The 17,924-nt window shown below is 36.8% G+C and overlaps 2 protein-coding genes across 2 annotated transcripts in view; one reads left to right on the top strand and one right to left on the bottom strand.

The window, feature by feature from the left end:
- Positions 1-1,080: 1,080 nt before the first annotated feature.
- LOC144060656 (sodium-coupled neutral amino acid transporter 3-like) lies at positions 1,081-15,133 on the bottom strand. The gene is made up of 16 exons (XM_077580398.1): positions 14,904-15,133; positions 9,664-9,765; positions 9,488-9,557; positions 7,730-7,845; positions 7,423-7,496; positions 7,256-7,348; positions 7,068-7,149; positions 6,519-6,601; positions 6,366-6,424; positions 5,751-5,867; positions 5,514-5,593; positions 5,329-5,429; positions 5,119-5,243; positions 2,495-2,639; positions 1,823-1,926; positions 1,081-1,748 (listed from the first exon to the last, which is right to left on the bottom strand). Exons 2-16 carry the CDS (start codon positions 9,717-9,719, stop codon positions 1,644-1,646), a joined length of 1,410 nt encoding a protein of 469 aa, XP_077436524.1. The 5' UTR covers positions 9,720-9,765; positions 14,904-15,133; the 3' UTR covers positions 1,081-1,643.
- The window catches only part of LOC144060646 (solute carrier family 2, facilitated glucose transporter member 1-like), a 23,046-nt gene continuing 14,406 nt past the window's right edge, over positions 9,285-17,924 (top strand). The window contains exons 1-2 of the mRNA XM_077580384.1: positions 9,285-9,382; positions 12,930-13,022. The gene's annotated coding sequence lies outside the window, so the exon portion shown is untranslated. The remainder of the gene's footprint in view (positions 9,383-12,929; positions 13,023-17,924) is intronic.

Here is a 17,924-nt window from a genome sequence, read left to right as displayed (position 1 = left end):
GCCGTTTAAGTATCCGTGACAACAATCTCCTGTCTTCTTCATATGTCTGGGTTATGAGGCAGGGCGGCAAGACGAAACTCAAATCTAATGGGGTAGCGGGGTGGGGACTTGAAATCTCCTAAACACATGTGGGGAAAATGGGTACAATGAAACCAAGGTTGAATTTAATGGCCATCATTTCAAAAGATATGTTTGGAGCAAACATAACACTGCTCATTACGAAAAGACTACAATGCAACTGTTTGAGGATATTCACAATTTTTGATGAGCACCTGTATGCATGTTGGTGGCAGCATCTTTCATTTGATTGGGGCTGTTTTTCTTCAGTTGAAACAATAGCCTTTGTCCATGAAAAGCTCTAAATGGCAGTGAGCGTTAGCACAAAACCTTCAATCACCAGTCTGGAAAAGCCTACTAGAACCACTGAACTTTAGCAGCAGAGGCTTTTTAAATGACTCTCACTTTTAAATGGGATTGGTTCATTTTGTACATAGCCACGTCCTGAGTTATAAGACGACGTTTTTGAAACCACACGATCTCAATTGTTGAAAAGTTTCCTTTTTCCCCCCAATTGAGTTACACACCTTATAAATCACCTTACCCGAGGGAAAAAAAGTTTTGAAATGAATTATTTTAGTCTTATTTTGTCACATCAGAAAAATGTGGCATTTGTACGGGCTTGTGTAGACATATCTACTATATAGACAACCATGAACCTAACGTTTTTGGAATGTGGGAGGAAGTCCAGGAGTTCCCGGTGCAAAACCACCCAACCACAGAGAAAACAGAACAGGAAAAATCCACACCGGAATGCCAGTGGAGCATTTGAACCCCAAATATCAGAACTTTGAGGCAGACGTGCTAACCACTTGGCTACTGTACTACTATGATGTAAAGTAAACCTGGGAACTTTTACATTATGTTAACTGATTGAGATTAAGCGCCCCCAGACACAGATGGTCGAATGATCATATGACGTGAGCAAAAAGAATCAGCTGCGCTGCAACAAGTTTCGCAGTATTGCGTTTTTTGTATCATGTACATGATGCCACAGGAGCCCCTCTGAAACAAACACAGAAATAATATTTTGACAATATTTATTGAAATATATATAATGTCCACAAAAAATTTACAAAAACCAAAGTAATTGGTTGCCTTATACCAAATTAATTGGTTCACAGCATAGCCATGCAATACCACACTGTCTTTATGACTGAGGTTAACATCAGTTTGTGAAGTACTACTCTGCAGTATTACAAAAGTACAACACATCAAAAGACCTCATAATGCCCCTCCCCGACCCAGAGTGTTTGGTCTTGTTCAATGTCATTATTCTGCTCCATTTTTACAAAGCAACGATTAAACAAATGTTTTGCATGCAAACAACAATTTTCTTCTTAGCGTCATCCTCCACAATTTTAGTGACATTTAGTGAAGCTGGACAGTTGCAAATATGGTGGTTTCCATGGTCAACGCAAGTGGGCCGACAACACCTGCCGATGTGTCCCGAGTGGCTTACGGCGCGCACGTTGCTGTTGTCGAACAACGTGTCCGCTCCGAACTCATGGTCAAAACCATCCAGCAGAAAGTCGAGGACTGTTTGAATAAGTGAGGATGCGGTTTCTGTAGCGCTTGGAAGCACTTTAATGCCCGCCCAGACTTCGTTTTTCCCCGCTCGTCCAATCCAGTACAATAAATGTAAGACTCATGGTCATGAATATAAACCCGAGTGCTGTGAAACATGCGGCCTGAAAACAAAAACAAATAGGACACATCAGTTTGGAACGGTCTTTCTGAAAGGCCTAAACGTACGAAAACCTACTTGGATCTTTGGTCTGGAGTTCATGGGTTCTTGCTCGGTGGGGATGATGCGGATGTAGAACAATCCAGGAAGGATGAAGATCAAACTGGGAGCGGTAGTTGCCCCTGGGTACAGAAAAGACACTCTTAACATTTTACAAACAAAAAGGTACTGGTATCATAAATGTACACTACTTGGAAATGTGTTGTGCTTCTTTCTTTAAAGGGGAAGTCAACCGTAAACATGTTTGGACAATAATGCGCTATATGTCACCTCACTAGTCTAAACATGACATTCTGATTAATATTACATTTGCGGAATATGAGTTAAGCAGCAAAATTCAACAGTTTTTACCAATATCAGAAGGCGGCCATTTTGCCACTCGCTGTCGACTGAAGATGACATCACAGTTGCTCAGGGCTCATGCAACGACCAATCACAGCTCACCTGTATTCTGAAGCTGAGCTGTGATTGAACATATTATTGTCTAAAATTTTTGGGAGGGTTGACTTCCGCTTTAAATCAGTGCTGAATAAGGATGATTTTCATCATATCTTTGGACACAGAAGGCATAAAAATGAAAAGAAAAACACACTCCAATCATATTTGTGGTGTTTTTGACATGATAATACAGCATATGCATGTGATTTCTTTATGAATGTTTTTTCCAATTGTGTCAGTGGCATGTGATACCAGTAATGCCAAAGATGTCTCGAATGTTGGGCACGAGGATGACTAGCAGGTTGACGACAAACAGCAGGCACATGGCAATGATGATGTGACGCACCCAGTGGAAAGCCTTCCCGGGGAACAGAAGTTGCTGCAGGGCACGACGGATCTGATGGAAATGCACATGCAGTAACTTTACAGTAAGCATCTCAAAAGACTCAATTTACTGTATTTATTCTATATATAAGGCGCAGAGAATAGAAAGAAGCTACTGTAGTGGCTGGAGTTGCGTTAAGCATCAACTAGGAGCAGCTTACTTAACCAATATTGATCCACATATAAGGCGCATCGGATTATAAGGCGCACTGTCGGTTTTTGAGAAAATAAAAGGATTTTAGGTGCGCCCTATGTTGCGGAAATACGGTAGTTATTTCTATGTATTATTCCAGCATCAGCGAAACGGTGAGGTGGTAGAACCTTGTGATTTCTGTCAAATAAAAGGGAATGAATGAAAATCTTAAATATAAGCAAAGGTACAGAGTGTCCAATTCTTTTCACATCATTTAAGAGTTAAATGGCATAGCTGATTTTCACTCATATGGTCTCAAATTGTAATGAGATGTGTAAAAACTTTCATAAGTTGAATACTATACTACTGTTTGGGGGTGAATACAGTGAGTACGTTATGCCAGAAACCTTTACGGTCAAAAGAACCATTTTGGGCCAAATAAATAACAAAAAAAAACTTTCTGGAGCCGCAAAACCTTTAAACATTGTGATGATGAAACAATATAAATGTATTATGGTATTTTTTGTATCTCTTCTTCCTTTTTGGGGCATTTTATGGCTTTTTCTTGATATTTTTTTCCTGCCCCTTTCTGCTATAAATTTTCAGATTTTTTTGTTGCAATTTTTTGGACATTTTATGGTAATTTTGGGGATTTCTCCTTTTGGTTTTGGACATTTTATTGGTAATTTTTTAACTTTTTTGTTTTCTGTGTTTAAAAATTATTATTATTATTTTAATGAATCTTCTGACTTTTTTGGCAATTCTGAAGACATTCTATGGTAATCTTCTGCCTTTTGTTTTTGGACATTTTATGGTTACTTTTTGAATGTCTTCTGCTTTAAAAAAAAATTAAATTTCTGATCTTTTACTGGACATCTTATGGTCACTTTTTGAAAATTTTTATTTTTAATTGTATTTTTTTAATTTTGTTTTAATCTACCTGTACCCTTTGTCTCTTTCTAACAACTTATACATTTGGACGTGGACATTTTTTTTACATTTAATTTTTCATTAAAAAAAGAAAAATCTACAATGTCGTTAATTTTTTCAAAAAACATTTTATCTAAAAATTTTAAATAATTACGAACAAAAAAAAAAATTCTCATTACTAAATGTCTTTTTTCCCTTTTTTTTTTTTTTTTTTTTAGATCCACAAGGAGCCACAGGAGAGTAACGTGGGCCTTGTTCAGACTGGCAGCCCAAATCCAATTTTTAGCTCATCCAGATGTGGATGGCTCTTTTGTAGTCTGAACAGTCACAAAGCACATGAAATCCGATTTTTGCGGGAGGCAGTTTCATATCCGATTTGGACAGGATGCGTCTCAGCCTGATCAGCTCGAAACACTCCGAACGGATTTGACTCTCCTGACGTCACTATATGTGTGCAAAACCAATGCGCCCGCGCTGTCAATATCTAATCGGTTCGCTGCCCGGCTGTTTCCACGCATGCTCAGCAGTCAATCGCCGGGTCGGCTCCTGTCATGCTCACCCGGAAATACAGTGACAGTTTACGTTATTTGCGCTGAAGCCGGTCTCGCTACCCCGATCAGATCTTAACATGCGCAACCGGAAATAGCAAAATAGTGCCCGGTTATAGCCATAGATATATGGTTGTTAAAAAGAAAAGAAAAATGAAAAAAATCTAACACTTAACGCGCTTGCCAGGAACGGAGCGGCAAACAACGTCACATGACGTCAAACACTAACACGCGCTGGTCGCCGCCAGCGTTGATTTGAGGAGGAATCCGATTTGCCTGCAGTCTTAAGAGCCACATGTTCTATGCAAACAAAATTCTTCAATGTTAGAATTTTCATCTTTTATTATTATTTTTTTAAACACAAAGCCTATTTAATTGTCTTCACTTAGGTCTAAGACACATATTTAATGAAATATTTCAAATTTTTGGGCAATGTCCCTGTTTATTTTGGTTGCATCAGTATGTATGTTATTAGAGAATAGAGTTTAAGTGCAGTTTAGTTGTAGTTTAGTTAAGTTGCTTACTTAAGTCAAAATGGATGCTACACACCTGACTATAAGGCAATAGAGCCATGTGGTTTATTCAGACTCCAGGATGATTAAAAAAAAATGCCATCAAAGAAAAGTATAATTTTGGTATTGCTATTTTAATGAGTGCCCTATAAAGAGTTCATGCTCATTGTTTTTGTTTGTTTATATTTTCAATTACAATTGTGCTTTGAGATATAAGTTTAATTCTGTGACCACGCTCATAACACAAAACACTCATGTCTCAAATAATTTTTTTTCTCCACTGAAACCAATCGAAATACCATTAATTTGTTCAAACACAACGTTTGTAATGTGTATAAAGATGTGAATGAACAATGCAGATGTTCTTACAGGAAAGAGCACCACAGGGACTGTGAGAGTGACAGCGACCAGGACAGCCAATCGCACACAGAGGATCAGCTTGTCCAGAGGGTCCACCTTACTGTAGGTATGGAGCAGCTCTGCTTCTGTGTTTTCTGCGCAAATCAAAAATTCACAATCAAATAATAAAGTTGACATGATGGAAACCTCTGATTTTAGTGACAGAGGTGTTGCTCTTACCGTAAAAGGTTAGATAGCCAAATGTGGCAGTGAGGAAGTACATAACGAACATGCCAAGGATGGAAACATTGCCAATATTCTGCATTCTTCTCTTGGTTGGGCTTGATGGAACAAGATTAAGAAAATACTCATCAGTCGCAGAAAAACTTTAATTTTGTTAGTTGCATTTTGTGTGTGTGTCTTACTTTCTTAGTTCTGTGTAGATGGGAAGAACTTCAGGGTGACACACAAAGGCAAATGCCAGAATTGGGATAGCATATGCTGTCTGGAAACAAAGTGGGAAAACATCTGTCCAGCCGTTTGCCACATGCCATATGCTGTATGCTCATAGATATCCATACGTTAAGCAGAACATTATGCTCTGATGGCAAGATGATCACGGGGCGTCGAGTTAAAATGAAGTTTATTCTCTTCCTGCTTACCTCTTGGTTGATAGTAAAGAATGTCGTGGTACACGCATCCCCTGAGAGTTCTTTGCTGACAGAGTGGTTGCCAAACACTTCCAGAGGACACACAATGTGAAATCTCTTGTAGATGACCTTTTGTGACACAAAAAGGGAATATATAGTAAGCATGCTACGTGCACATGCTACATACATGCTAGCATTCTCAATGATGACTTTTCTGTTGAACAAACTTGTAAAAACAAAAGCAAAAACGCATACCGTACACGGTTGTCTGAGATTGCGGTAGCATTAATTTTACTCTTGCACTAAATACAGTATGCAAGAATTTGGCCATATATTAAATTACATTTGCTTTGTATCTTGGGGGGGGTCTACGAGGTGTACAACACAGATTTATAGCGTGTCAGTTCAGTTGGATTGCAATGAGTATGATAATGTAGAACTGAAATATATACCCTATATTTATGTGGTTTACAATCAGAATGTCTTCCAATTCATTCATTCACGTTTCTGCAAAATGCACAAAGTCCGGCAAAGTGTAAAACACTTGCTGATAACGTCTAATTGTCAATAATGTATAACTGTCCATAACGATATTTATATTGTAATATTTGCCAAACATTGACTTACCGCAGAGAGGAAGAACACCATGCAGGAGAGAGAAAAGCCACTTGTGTAGCCCAAATATCCTGAGGAGCACAAGGCAACAGAATTGAATCAGGAATATGGTTATGATAGTAATTCTACAATATTTTTGTGTGACATCATCCATTGGAGAATTACCAAGGTGCTTCATGAGGGCCAAAGGAAGGATGATACAGGCCGTGACTATGATGATGAGGTAATTTCCATTCATGAACCAATCGCTGGATGACAAAGAGAGACAGCTTTACACAATTCCACCAGCATGGATTTGGACAAATGATTTTATCCCGCATTCTTGCATAATGAGTACACTGGTTTATACTGGATGTTTACAAAGACTACTGTTAAAAGACTTAACTAAATATATGTGATGTATGCATTCAAAAATAGCACTGAATCAAAGGCATGTTTGGTCAGTCAGAAAATGCAGACTTTAAGAAATGTAACTGATAAAATGGTCCACAATTACAGTAGGCCTATACAGATTTTTATTTTTATTTTTTTACACTATATCAAAAAGTCCATAATTTTTCATACACATTCTCAATACATGCATGTCCAAAGTTCTAATTGCATAATTGATTAGAATGCTCTTCCTGACCAGCATCATGTAGAAAGGAGTAGAACTCTCCATTTGGATCAGGCTCATTTTGACTCATTTTCCGTAACTATACACATTATACTTACTCTGACCCGGATGTTTGGCCGAGAAAAGCCTGGATGACCAGTGGTAACTCTGACTTCACAATGAACAGGTAACTGGACATCGCTACAAAAAAAAAGCAAATATTTATTATGGCCCTTTATTGTCAACACATCTGTGTCATGGCATTTTCATTTTCTTGATTTACATCGCATTCATTTTGACAAATCACCTCCAATGTTATGTAGCGTTATGATGACACCTGCTATAATCTTTCCTGGATGTCCAAATGCTCTCATGCCCAGGTGCTCATAGGCACGAATACCTGAGAGGGGGAACACACACACATTCACTCACATTGTCTTTTTGCTCTGTTTCTTAAATGTTTTGAAGCCTTACCAACAACTCCAGCACTGCGTAGCAGCAGATGGATGGAGTAGGAGGACAGACATGCGATGCATATCAACAGGACCCTGTCATACACAATAGCAAGAAAAATGTGCTTAGGTGAAATTAAAACAACGCTTAGCTAAAATTCCCCTCCAATGTTTTTATATAGGCAAAATGGAGCCAGCCAAGCACATTAGGCTGTTGAAGGACAGACTAAGGGCTGACAGTGCCTTTCCCCGACAGGATAGGAAGAGGAAGTCAGACAGACAAACACTCCAAAAAACGGTACTTTGAAGATTATGAGACAAGCACTCACAGGAAAAGGACGATGCCCGTGTTGGACATGGCGTACGAAAGACCCAGAATTCCACTGCCCATGATGGCGTTACTCAGGTTAAAGACAGACATTCCCAACGAGGTTTTGCCCTCAAACTGAAAGAGGATCATTTTGAAATGTTAAACATATGAACAAATAAAAACAAAGCGAAAACACAACAAAGTAGTTACTCTTCGAGGAGGATAAAGAATGTATGTCTGTGAATACCATTATATTATCCATCTACACATGTTGCTTGTCTGATTTGTGGATAAATATTCGCTAAACGCTTAAACACTTATAACACAACAGCACGCTATTTGTTAGCTTGTCTATGGCTTTTTGCCTTTTTGTTAGCATTAAGCTAAACACACTTATCTAGAATAAGTATTTGTGATTGTATTAAATACATACAATACAAATTGTGTAATTTGCTTTGATTTTTTGTTGAACTCATTCACTGCCATTGACGGCTATAAACGTCAGCAATTCATTTGAACTGTTTCTGTTAATTTAACATTTTGTTCCCACTTTTGTTAACAAGAGTAGGAAAACCTAGAATTGTTTTATTGTACATTTAGAACAGATATGAAATTTGTGATTAATCGAGAGTTAACTAGTGAATCATGCGATTAATTAAAATTAAACATTTTAATCAACTCTTGCCCCTAATTTTTAATAATCTTTTTTAAAAAAAATTGATTTATGACATTGAATGAGTTAATTTGACAATACATTTCAATGGGAAGTGGCAATAAACAGCTCAAAATCACATTTTTTGACGATTAAAAACTTGACGCCCCAAATTTTTAATAATCTTTTCTTTCTTTCTTTTTAAAAATTTCATTCACTGCCATTGACGGCTATAAACGTAAAAAAAATCATTTTAACTATTTCTATTAGTTTAACATTTTTTCCCACTTTTGTTAAGAATATGAAAACCTAGATTTTTTTTAATTTTACATTTAGAACAGATATCAAATTTGTGATTAATTGTGAGTTAACTAGTGAATCATGCGATTAATTACAATTAAAAATTTTAATCGCCTCTTGCCCCTAATTTTCAATAATCTTAAAAAAAAAAAAGATTTATGACAGTGACTGAGTTAATTTGACAATAAATTTCAATGGGAAGTGGCAATAAACAGCTCAAAATCACTTTTTTTTTGATGAATTGTTGACTACTTGCTAACCTGCTGCATTTTCTTAAGTGAATTGAGTTCACTGCCTGCTACTTCCTGCTCATATCTCAAATTTTTGCTCGCATGTCAATGCAAAAAAATAAAATTAAAAAAAAGTCACTTGTATCAGGCATGATCAATAAAATATATAAATAAATGTAAAAAATATATCACGATAAAAAAAAAAAAGTAAAGAAATAAACTGGTGTCACCACTAAGTGTAATGTACTGTATGCTGGAACAAGCCGTTTCACAACCGCATCTGTAGTGTTGCAAGTGTGGCCTAGTGAGTTACATCAGCATCATGGCTGTTGGTTATTCCTTGTGTGAGTGCTTAGATGTGTGTCTTGACCTACTGTCGCTGCTCACAAGTGTTTACATTCTGTATTTGTGTGTTTTGACTGTTTGTACTGTTCAATAAACTGCTGAAAGTGTGACAGGACGCTCTTCAGGAATCACAGGCCCCTACATGGTGAGAGTGGAAAATGAACAACAAATGTGGTAGCAGTGTTGTTGTCTGCAAAAGAGGAAGCATTCGGCCGCAGTTAAATGATTGCTCTTTTCTTGCCACACTCACATCAGTGAACTGGGGCGTCTTTGTGGGCCCGTCCTTGTGCTGTAGAAACAGCTGATCCTCTTGCGGGACTCTGAAAGTGGAACATTGTACTTTACTTTAAATGCGAACAATATAAATCCACTCGACTTGACAGTGGTAATCTGCAACAAGTCAACTAAGAAGCAATTATTGCGTACTCTTCATCCATTGGCATAGCGGCTCCATGACCATTTGACAGTTTCTCCATTTCCATATTTGGATTGAACAGTCTCACTTCAAATGGGGTAAAAATGTGAAATCTGAAAAAAGAGGGACAAAACACAATGCAAATGATGAATTACAGTTGAGTGCAACATATTTTATTCATGAAAGTTGTTATTCATAGAAATTATAACCGTTTTTTATTCACTCGTTCACAATCAAACTGTAAATCATAGAACTACAAGAAACAAGTTTCAATATTACAAAAATAATATTTTGGGAGTATTTTTGAGAGTATTAATTTATAAAATTATGACCATAAATCTAAACCTCTGTAAGATAAAGACTGTTGAGGATGCTGTGTTAAGTTTTACTTTTTAAGTTTTACAACAATGAACAAATCAGTGTTTAGCACATCCACACCATGACTAGTCACAAATGATTATGTAAAAGTTTGTTCCTGAGAAAAATACTGCACAGACTGAATCATCATCATCATCTAAACAGAAGCGTTTTTGGCAAATGCGTAGTGATGGATGTACTGTATGCTTTAGCAGTCTTGAGATAAGAGCAACTGCTGCTCTCAGACGGTTCCATGTGCATGAGGGAGTTTTAAATTTCATTCTAAATAATATTTAGAGGAAAAAAAAACTTTTTATTCATAATTTTCCAACTTTTGTGTCATATTCTGACTTTCTGTTGATTATTTTTCCCGTTCAAACTAAATCACTGATAAACTTTTGCAAGAGTAGGAAATTAAACAGATAATTAGCCGCTGCTGTTCAACTTCTTTATTTCACCCTCGTGAAACAACACACAGTCAGCACGTCATAGGAAACATAACACAAGCAACACAGAAGTTGTAAACAGTGGTCCGGCTATGTCATCATCATTATCAAAGTACACGACTGAGCTTGTCCAGCCAAAACAAATGTCAATTCTCGTGCCTTATCTCTATTTGGTTTCCCGGTGGTAGCCAGAGTAAAAGTCATCTTCAGGTCAAGTCAGATCGATCACAACAGTCATAATAGACTTTTAGAGGTGGGCGGGCTCTGTAGGTTGTTTAATACAGTCTACATAGCATTTACGTTAATTGTTGCATTAATGTAGATGTTTTTCCCTAAAAAAAAAAAGTTAAAATGTACGTTTTCATTTTTATTCCTCATCATCAACAATTATTTATTTTATAAAATAATTAATTGATTAAAATTGAATTAAATATGATAAATAAAAATGACAATGCTATTTAAAAAATTTGGTTACATTTAATTTAAGTTTTTTTAATTTATTTTTTTAAATAAGGCCCATCTGTCCTTTTTAAAAATCAAACGTTCGCCCACCCCTGGTCTAGACTGTACATTCCCTTACAATATTTATTACCAAGCTGACATTCCTCCATAGGCTAGCATATGGTACAGTTGCCAGCTGGAAAAAAACAGCGCTAGTGTAAATAAACTTGTGGCCAAACTAAAAGTACATTGTGTACAGTTCAAGCCATCAACGAGCATTTCGGGTCACCACGTCATTCACAAAAGTAACTGCCACTTTTGCTCATATAGTTCTTGAAATTTATCAGCTCTTTCGATTTTTACACTACGTTCAATGAATTCCTTCTACAAGTATAAGATGAGAATCCCACATGTCTTGTCAACCAATTGTGTATTCAGCGTGGTCATTTTAGTTTATGTAATAGGCTATATATTACGGAAGTGTATTGCATTCACTTGAAAAAAAAGTAATTTTTTTCTGCCTAATTTTTTAGGGGAGCTTTGTTTTTTTTTGAGTAATTTTTTCTGTTTTATTTAATATTTTCCCCCCTGTTTTTTTGAGTATTTTTTTTTCTGCTTTAAGAAAAATAATATTTTTCTCTGTTTTTGTGAATAATTTTTTTCTGAGTCATTTTTCCCTGTTTTATAAAATAATTATTTTTCTGTTTTTCGGAATATTTTTTTAAAAACGGGTTTTCCCTCAGAGATTAGAGAACAAATCACAACACAGTGTACACATTCATTCCTTTATTGAGAGCCAGTAAGTAAACATGACCATCTTATTGCATATGGAAGTATGCGGGAAAGTGTCTGCTTCCGCTATTAGCGAGTCTGCAACAAGTCACTTGGAGTTCAGAGGTAAAAAAAACAAAGAAACTCCAAAAAACAGAACACAAGCTCTGTTTTTGTTTTTTTTTAAATGTTTTTTTCTGTTTTTTAAAAAATAATTTACCCGCCTGTTTTTCTGAGTAATTTTTCCTCCTGTTTTTCTGAATATATTTTTTCAGCCTGTTTTTCTGAATATTTTTTTGACAGGAAAAAAAAATTCAGTAAAACAGAAAAAAAAATATTCAGAAAAACCGAATAAAAAAAAATACTCAAAACAAAGCTCCCCAAAAATTTGTCAGAAAAACATTTTTTCAAGTGAATGCAATACGCTTCCGTAATATATTTTTTAAAAAAGCAACTAGAAGTTTTTGCGCAATAATTTAAGCAAGATGGCAGTGTGCCAGTGGCAAGGTAAACGGCAGGCCAAACGTTTGGCTGCGTTTGTGAATATCTGCACTTTGAGGGAGGGCTTCTGTAAGGACAGAAAATGTGACCGAAGCTGAGAGTGAGCTCCCTGTTCAAACACAGCCACTTTCTCAGGCAGTGACACAAGTCGTCACGTGGCTCTTTCTAATACTGTCCCCACACAAATAGACTTCATAAATGTCTATAGTGCCAAACACTTCAGTATAAGGTCTTACTGACCATAATCCAAAATTAGACACGAGGAAAAAGACATGCAGTGTAAATCTCATTCATGTAAATCAAATCTAAATAAAACATTTCCATTCTGCTATAAAGAGATTTGATAAGTCACATATAGTAACAAGCCTCAGTGTATCATATAACCAATATTCTGGTGTCTATTTGGTAATGTTATAGGCTTTACAGTATGATTGGAATGCAATATGATATGTAAATACATATTTAACATTTAACCTTCACTTAGCCATCAGCATGAAAATTCATCAAGCTCAACCTATCAATCAGCAAAGTCACATTTTGTTCTAAACGGTTTTGATCTTCCTGTTTCCCATTGAAAAAGGTTTCCTCTACGTACTTTGCTTTCAGGAAGAATCTTGACCTCCATCATATAAACTCAAACAATAATCTGTACATCCTTTCCACCTATACTGCATATACAGTACGTTTCCATGATTAGAAAACATCCTCCACAATAGAAAAGTCTTAACAGCTTCCTTTCTCCTCCTCTTTCCCCGGTATAGGATCTAACCGGATGCCTTCCTGCTGTGCGGCGACGGGCCTCACCACTGCTGCACTGCGCCGCCACCTTTGCAAACATCTAGTCTTATTTTAAGGTTGGTTTCCAAGCTATGATCACAAAAATGTCTCATGTAGCGCGTGTCTGTCTGCAAATGTACAAATCGCTGACTTACTGTATTCATATTTATTGCTCCATGTTTTTATTTGAATGGGGAACGCAAAACGTGAGCACTTGTTAGAATTCTGAGTAGTCAGAGTAATAACAGTTGGTAGCTCAGCCTATGTATTTTGAGTAGCACAGAATGTATGTGTTGTGATATAACAGCACAAACCACACACCGCCTCTATTTTTTTTCTCTTCGCATGATTTATGCACTGACACTCTGTACATTCACGTGTTGGTGCTGAACTACACATTTCCCACTCATATCCATGCCAAATCTTCCTCTCTTTTGATTTTTTCCCTCATTTACTCAAAATCTATAGTCATTATGTGCTATTGCTTTTGCTGCTGTTGTTGTTGTGCCTTGTGCAGTGTTTTATTAGCCAAGCACAGAACTTCAAGAGCGCAAAGTCTTGTTTGGATTGGCATTTTTTATTTATTTTTGGTTTGTTTGTCAGTTTTAAGGATTACGAAAAATACACACTCCAGTATCCGTAAAACTTTGGTGGAGCGTTGGCGCTTGTTGGCAAAAATCCAATTCCATTTAAGTGTAAATTTGAATAAATGTGAAGAAGAAGATGAAGCCAAGCAATGTGCCAAAAATGAAAATGTAAACAAAAACAACAACAAAAAGAATCAAAAAGCATCACATAACTTAACTCATTCACTGCCATAAATTCATAAACAAAAAAAAAGATTATTAAAAATTAGGGGCGACAGGCGGTTCAATTTTTTAATTGTAATTAATTGCATCACTTCACTAGTTAACTCTCGATTAATCACAAATTTTATATCTGTTCTAAATGTACAGTAAAAAGTTATAGGTTTTCATACTCTTGTCAACAAAAGTGGGGACAAAAATGTTAAACTAATAGAAATAGTTTAAAAGATTTGTTTTTACGTTTATAGCCATCAATGGCAGTGAATGGAATTTTAAAAAAAAAGAAACAAAAGATTATTAAAAATTTGGGGCGTCAGGCGATTACAATTTTTAATTGTAATTAATCGCATGATTTCACGAGTTAACTCTCGATTAATCACAAATTTTATATCTGTTCTAAATGTACAGTAAAAAATGATAGGTTTTCATACTCTTGTCAACAAAAGTGGAAAAAAATGTTAAACTAATAGAAATAGTTTAAATGAAATGTTGACGTTTATAGCCGTCAATGGCAATGAATGAATAAAAAGAAAAAAAACATTATTACAAATTTGGGGCGTCAGGCGATTAAAATTTGTAATTAATCGCATGACTTCACTAGTTAACTCACAATTAATCACACATTTTATATCTGTTTTAAATGTACAATAAAAACAATTCTAGGTTTTCATACTCTTAACAAAAGTGGGGGGAAAACGTTAAACTAATAAAAATAGTTCAAATGCATTTTTGATGTATATAGCCGTCAATGGCAGTGAATGAGTTAAAGGGGAATTCCACAATGATGGTATGGCAACAGAAGCAACCACAGTTCAGTACATGGAAAACATTTCATACTCACATTAAGGATGAAAACAGCTTATTTATGTTCATTTATTTATTGATACTACTTGTACTAATAACTCCTCATATTTTCCTGCATTTCTCTCCAAGAATCAACAACAACAACAACAACAATCAAAAAGCTCACCAAAGCATGCTCATTGCTCACACAAAACAAAAAACAAACATTACTAACATAAGTGAAATGTTCTCCAAGTTGAAAAGCAAACACCTCCAACAAAGCACTTTTCTTTTTCTGAGTTCCTCCACAAATCAAACCACGTGGCAGCACTCAGACCAGCGCAGGGACCAAAGTATTGTTCGACGTACCTCCTCAACAGAGTCCAGCTGTGCCTCAAAAAGGTTTGCCCGCGACGTGAAGTCCCGCCACCGCAATGGCACTTTGGGCACAGGCGTAACACGGGCTGTGTTTTGGAGCCCTGAATGGAACTGCGGCTCTGGGGAAGCTTGGGACGAGAGGAACAAATATGGGAACAGGGAGTGAGAAGGGGGGGCTGAAAATGATGGGATCAAGTTTCTTGTGAGGTCACACGTGTAGGCACTCCTCTTCCTTTCCCTAAAACAGACAACACATTAAATGTGACTTTGCTAATGGATTGATCGATGCCAAGATGACTGGTTCCTGTTCACACACTGACTGGTTTTATCGTTAAGAAATCTCTGTAGTCCAGTGAGGTGCTAAAGTAAGAGTAGAAGGCATTGAGCAGTGTCTTACGTAAGAGTCTGGCGTTGATGACCGGCCGTACTGTATACGAGAGCCAAGCTGGAAAAAGCGAGCTGTGCATTGCATCAGTGTGGAAATGTAAATATATAAAGCAGTGAGTCCGTGTCCTTAAAAACAACAGATGGTAAAGGTTAAGAACATTCCCATGAGTCCGGATGTTTATGCGTGCGCTTTCAGAAAGGTAGCATGGCGCTTAAGTCAACTCTTTGGACCGCTAGGAATGTTTCAATATGTATGAGGGCCACGGAATCTTTAAAAACAGGCAGCATTAAAACACAATAGTTATTGTGCTCTATGTCACCTTTTTTTGTCACGCATTTAATCAACGTGCTATCATTGGAGCTACAGTATAGAATGCATTGTACACGTGGAAGATCTGAAGTTGAACCTCTCTGACATATGGGGGGGGGGGGGGGACGTTTGAAAAATATACCAGTAGCTCTAAAATCCAACCGTGCATAACATGGTGCGAGCCTGCCAAAAGAGGGAGCAGCCTCGACCAACAGTTTTATGGGACAAAGCAAGGAAAACCTCTGCGTCACTACACATATGATACCAACGTTTAGGTTCGAGTATCTTCTTGTCCGTCATTGGTGGGAAAAAACTCATCTTTAATCCACTAGGAGCAACTTGATTTGATCCATGTCTTTTTGTTTTAGCAATGCCATAATAATTCTTGAATCCCTCTGAATGGATTATGATTGGAAGTAAACCCTAAAATGTTCTTGACGATAAAATGTTGTATATGCCCACACGAGTCCTAAACACGGCATTCTGATGAATAGTGTAAAAATCCACCCGTTTGTATTCATCTCAGAGGGCGGCCATTTTGCCACTTGCTGTCGACTGCAAATGACATCACAGTTACCCGGGGCTCATGTAATGACCAATCATGGCTCAGCTTCAGAAAACGGAGCCGTCATGGTTATTTACAATTGACAGCTTAGGCTGTTTTTTGTTGTTGCTGAGCTTTAATGAATTTTTTTTACAGACTAGAAATTTGCCTGGAGTGTCTTGTCCCTTATTTATTAGTAAAAACCTTCATAAATCATCCTATCATAGTAAATAACTGCGCCCTCCATTTTATTTATTTTATTTTATGAGTAGTTTTGAACACAAACCAAAGTGCTATTGTGACAAGCTTTCGCAGGCCACATGAAATGACCTTTAGTGTTGGTCTGCCCTGAGGGTCTTGATTTTGACATCTTGTAACATTCCGCAGTATGGCACTGCGCCACAAGGTGGCGCCTCCTTGTTTTTGTTATGCCCATGCAGCACTTTTTCATTTGGCCGTCAATGTTGATGCACTTGTACGCGTAATCGTTAGAACATTAACTCCCAAACACTTTGTCGAGGCACATTAATGTGCTGCAGGAAATTATTCAATTTCACTTAATTGGTCAGGAAAATTATTTACTATCAAATGTATTTGTACTTTGTTCATCTATTACTAGTCATGATGATTCAAAATCAGAGATAATGTTTGCTTTGGGAGTTTTTATTAGCACTAAATTACAGTATGTGTGTTTTTTTTTTGTGTGTGTTAACAGTTGACATGTTGCGAATTTAGACAACCCTGTGATAAGGTTCTTTTTTCACACGCTGGTATTACTTCTTCACCCTATTGCAATATTTATATAGACATGAAGAGGAGTCCCTCCATAGGTTGACCCACACCAGCGCTTTCAAGAGGACTCCATCTGATTCCTTCTCTGTCCGTCTACTCTGTGTGAGCTGCAGCAGGTGTGCAGAATCTCAGTATATACGATTACGTGTCACACTCCATATGCCCATGCAGCAGGCAGCTGTTTTCAACAAAAATACAGCGATAACTGCACAGGCAGTGCTGCCCAGGGAAAACAAACAAACAACTGTGGACAGAGACAAAGACCAGAAAAATAATATCCATGTTTTCAACTAAATGCGGCGTTCATGCGCAACAGCCTGCAAGTAGCTTATTGTAGTGTTTCAGTAGTGCGTGAGCATAATATTTTTCAGTAGTGTGTGGACTGTGAGAGGTAATCCTGACTTATGTCTCAAATAAACCAACTAAAATGTATACATTATAATATACTGCACAACTTAGTGCATTTTTTTCTAAATAGTTGCTTGGCATGAAATAAATTTAATTTTATTTATATAGCACCAAATAGCACCAAATCACAACAGAAGTTGTCTTGGGGAACGTTACACATGGAGCAAGTAAAAGACCACACTCCTCACTTATTTAAAAAAAAAAAAAAAAAAAAACTGAAGCTGTGTTTTTATTGAAAAATAAGGTTACATTAGGAAAAATAAAAACAAATTCATAGTCTTATAAATGTAAGAAAATACTTTTAAAATCATGTGGACAGTACATTTCAAGAAACGGTAAGATACCAAAAAAAATCTTTAAAATTCTATTTTCTTAAAAAAAAAAAAAAATGGATTCATGGTTTACTCAATTCAGCCAACAATTTGTCAGGAGCACCGGAACGCTCAGCATAACGCAACACGGTCTATCAAATTCCTGAACATGCCAAAGGAGGCTTGCACCTGCATGAAAATCAAGATGTGCCCATTTTTAGGAAAATACAAACCCAATTCCAAAAAAGTTGGGCCACTAC

Source organism: Vanacampus margaritifer, chromosome 1 (genome assembly GCF_051991255.1).
Source record: "Vanacampus margaritifer isolate UIUO_Vmar chromosome 1, RoL_Vmar_1.0, whole genome shotgun sequence".
Classification (NCBI taxonomy): Eukaryota; Metazoa; Chordata; class Actinopteri; order Syngnathiformes; family Syngnathidae; genus Vanacampus; species Vanacampus margaritifer.
The sequence above is the reverse complement of the archived record's forward strand: the minus strand, read 5'-3'. Positions and strand labels throughout refer to the sequence as shown.

Bases quoted from the DNA above. Each gene is read 5' to 3' on its own strand.
- LOC144060656 (XM_077580398.1), bottom strand. From the start codon at position 9,719: ATGGAAATGGAGAAACTGTCAAATGGTCATGGAGCCGCTATGCCAATG. The intron at 5,244-5,328 runs GTAAGAGCAACA...TGATTTGCGCAG, and splicing joins TGGCTATCTAACCTTTTACG to AAAACACAGAAGCAGAGCTG. The intron at 1,749-1,822 runs GTAGGTTTTCGT...TTTTGTTTTCAG, and splicing joins ACTCCAGACCAAAGATCCAA to GCCGCATGTTTCACAGCACT.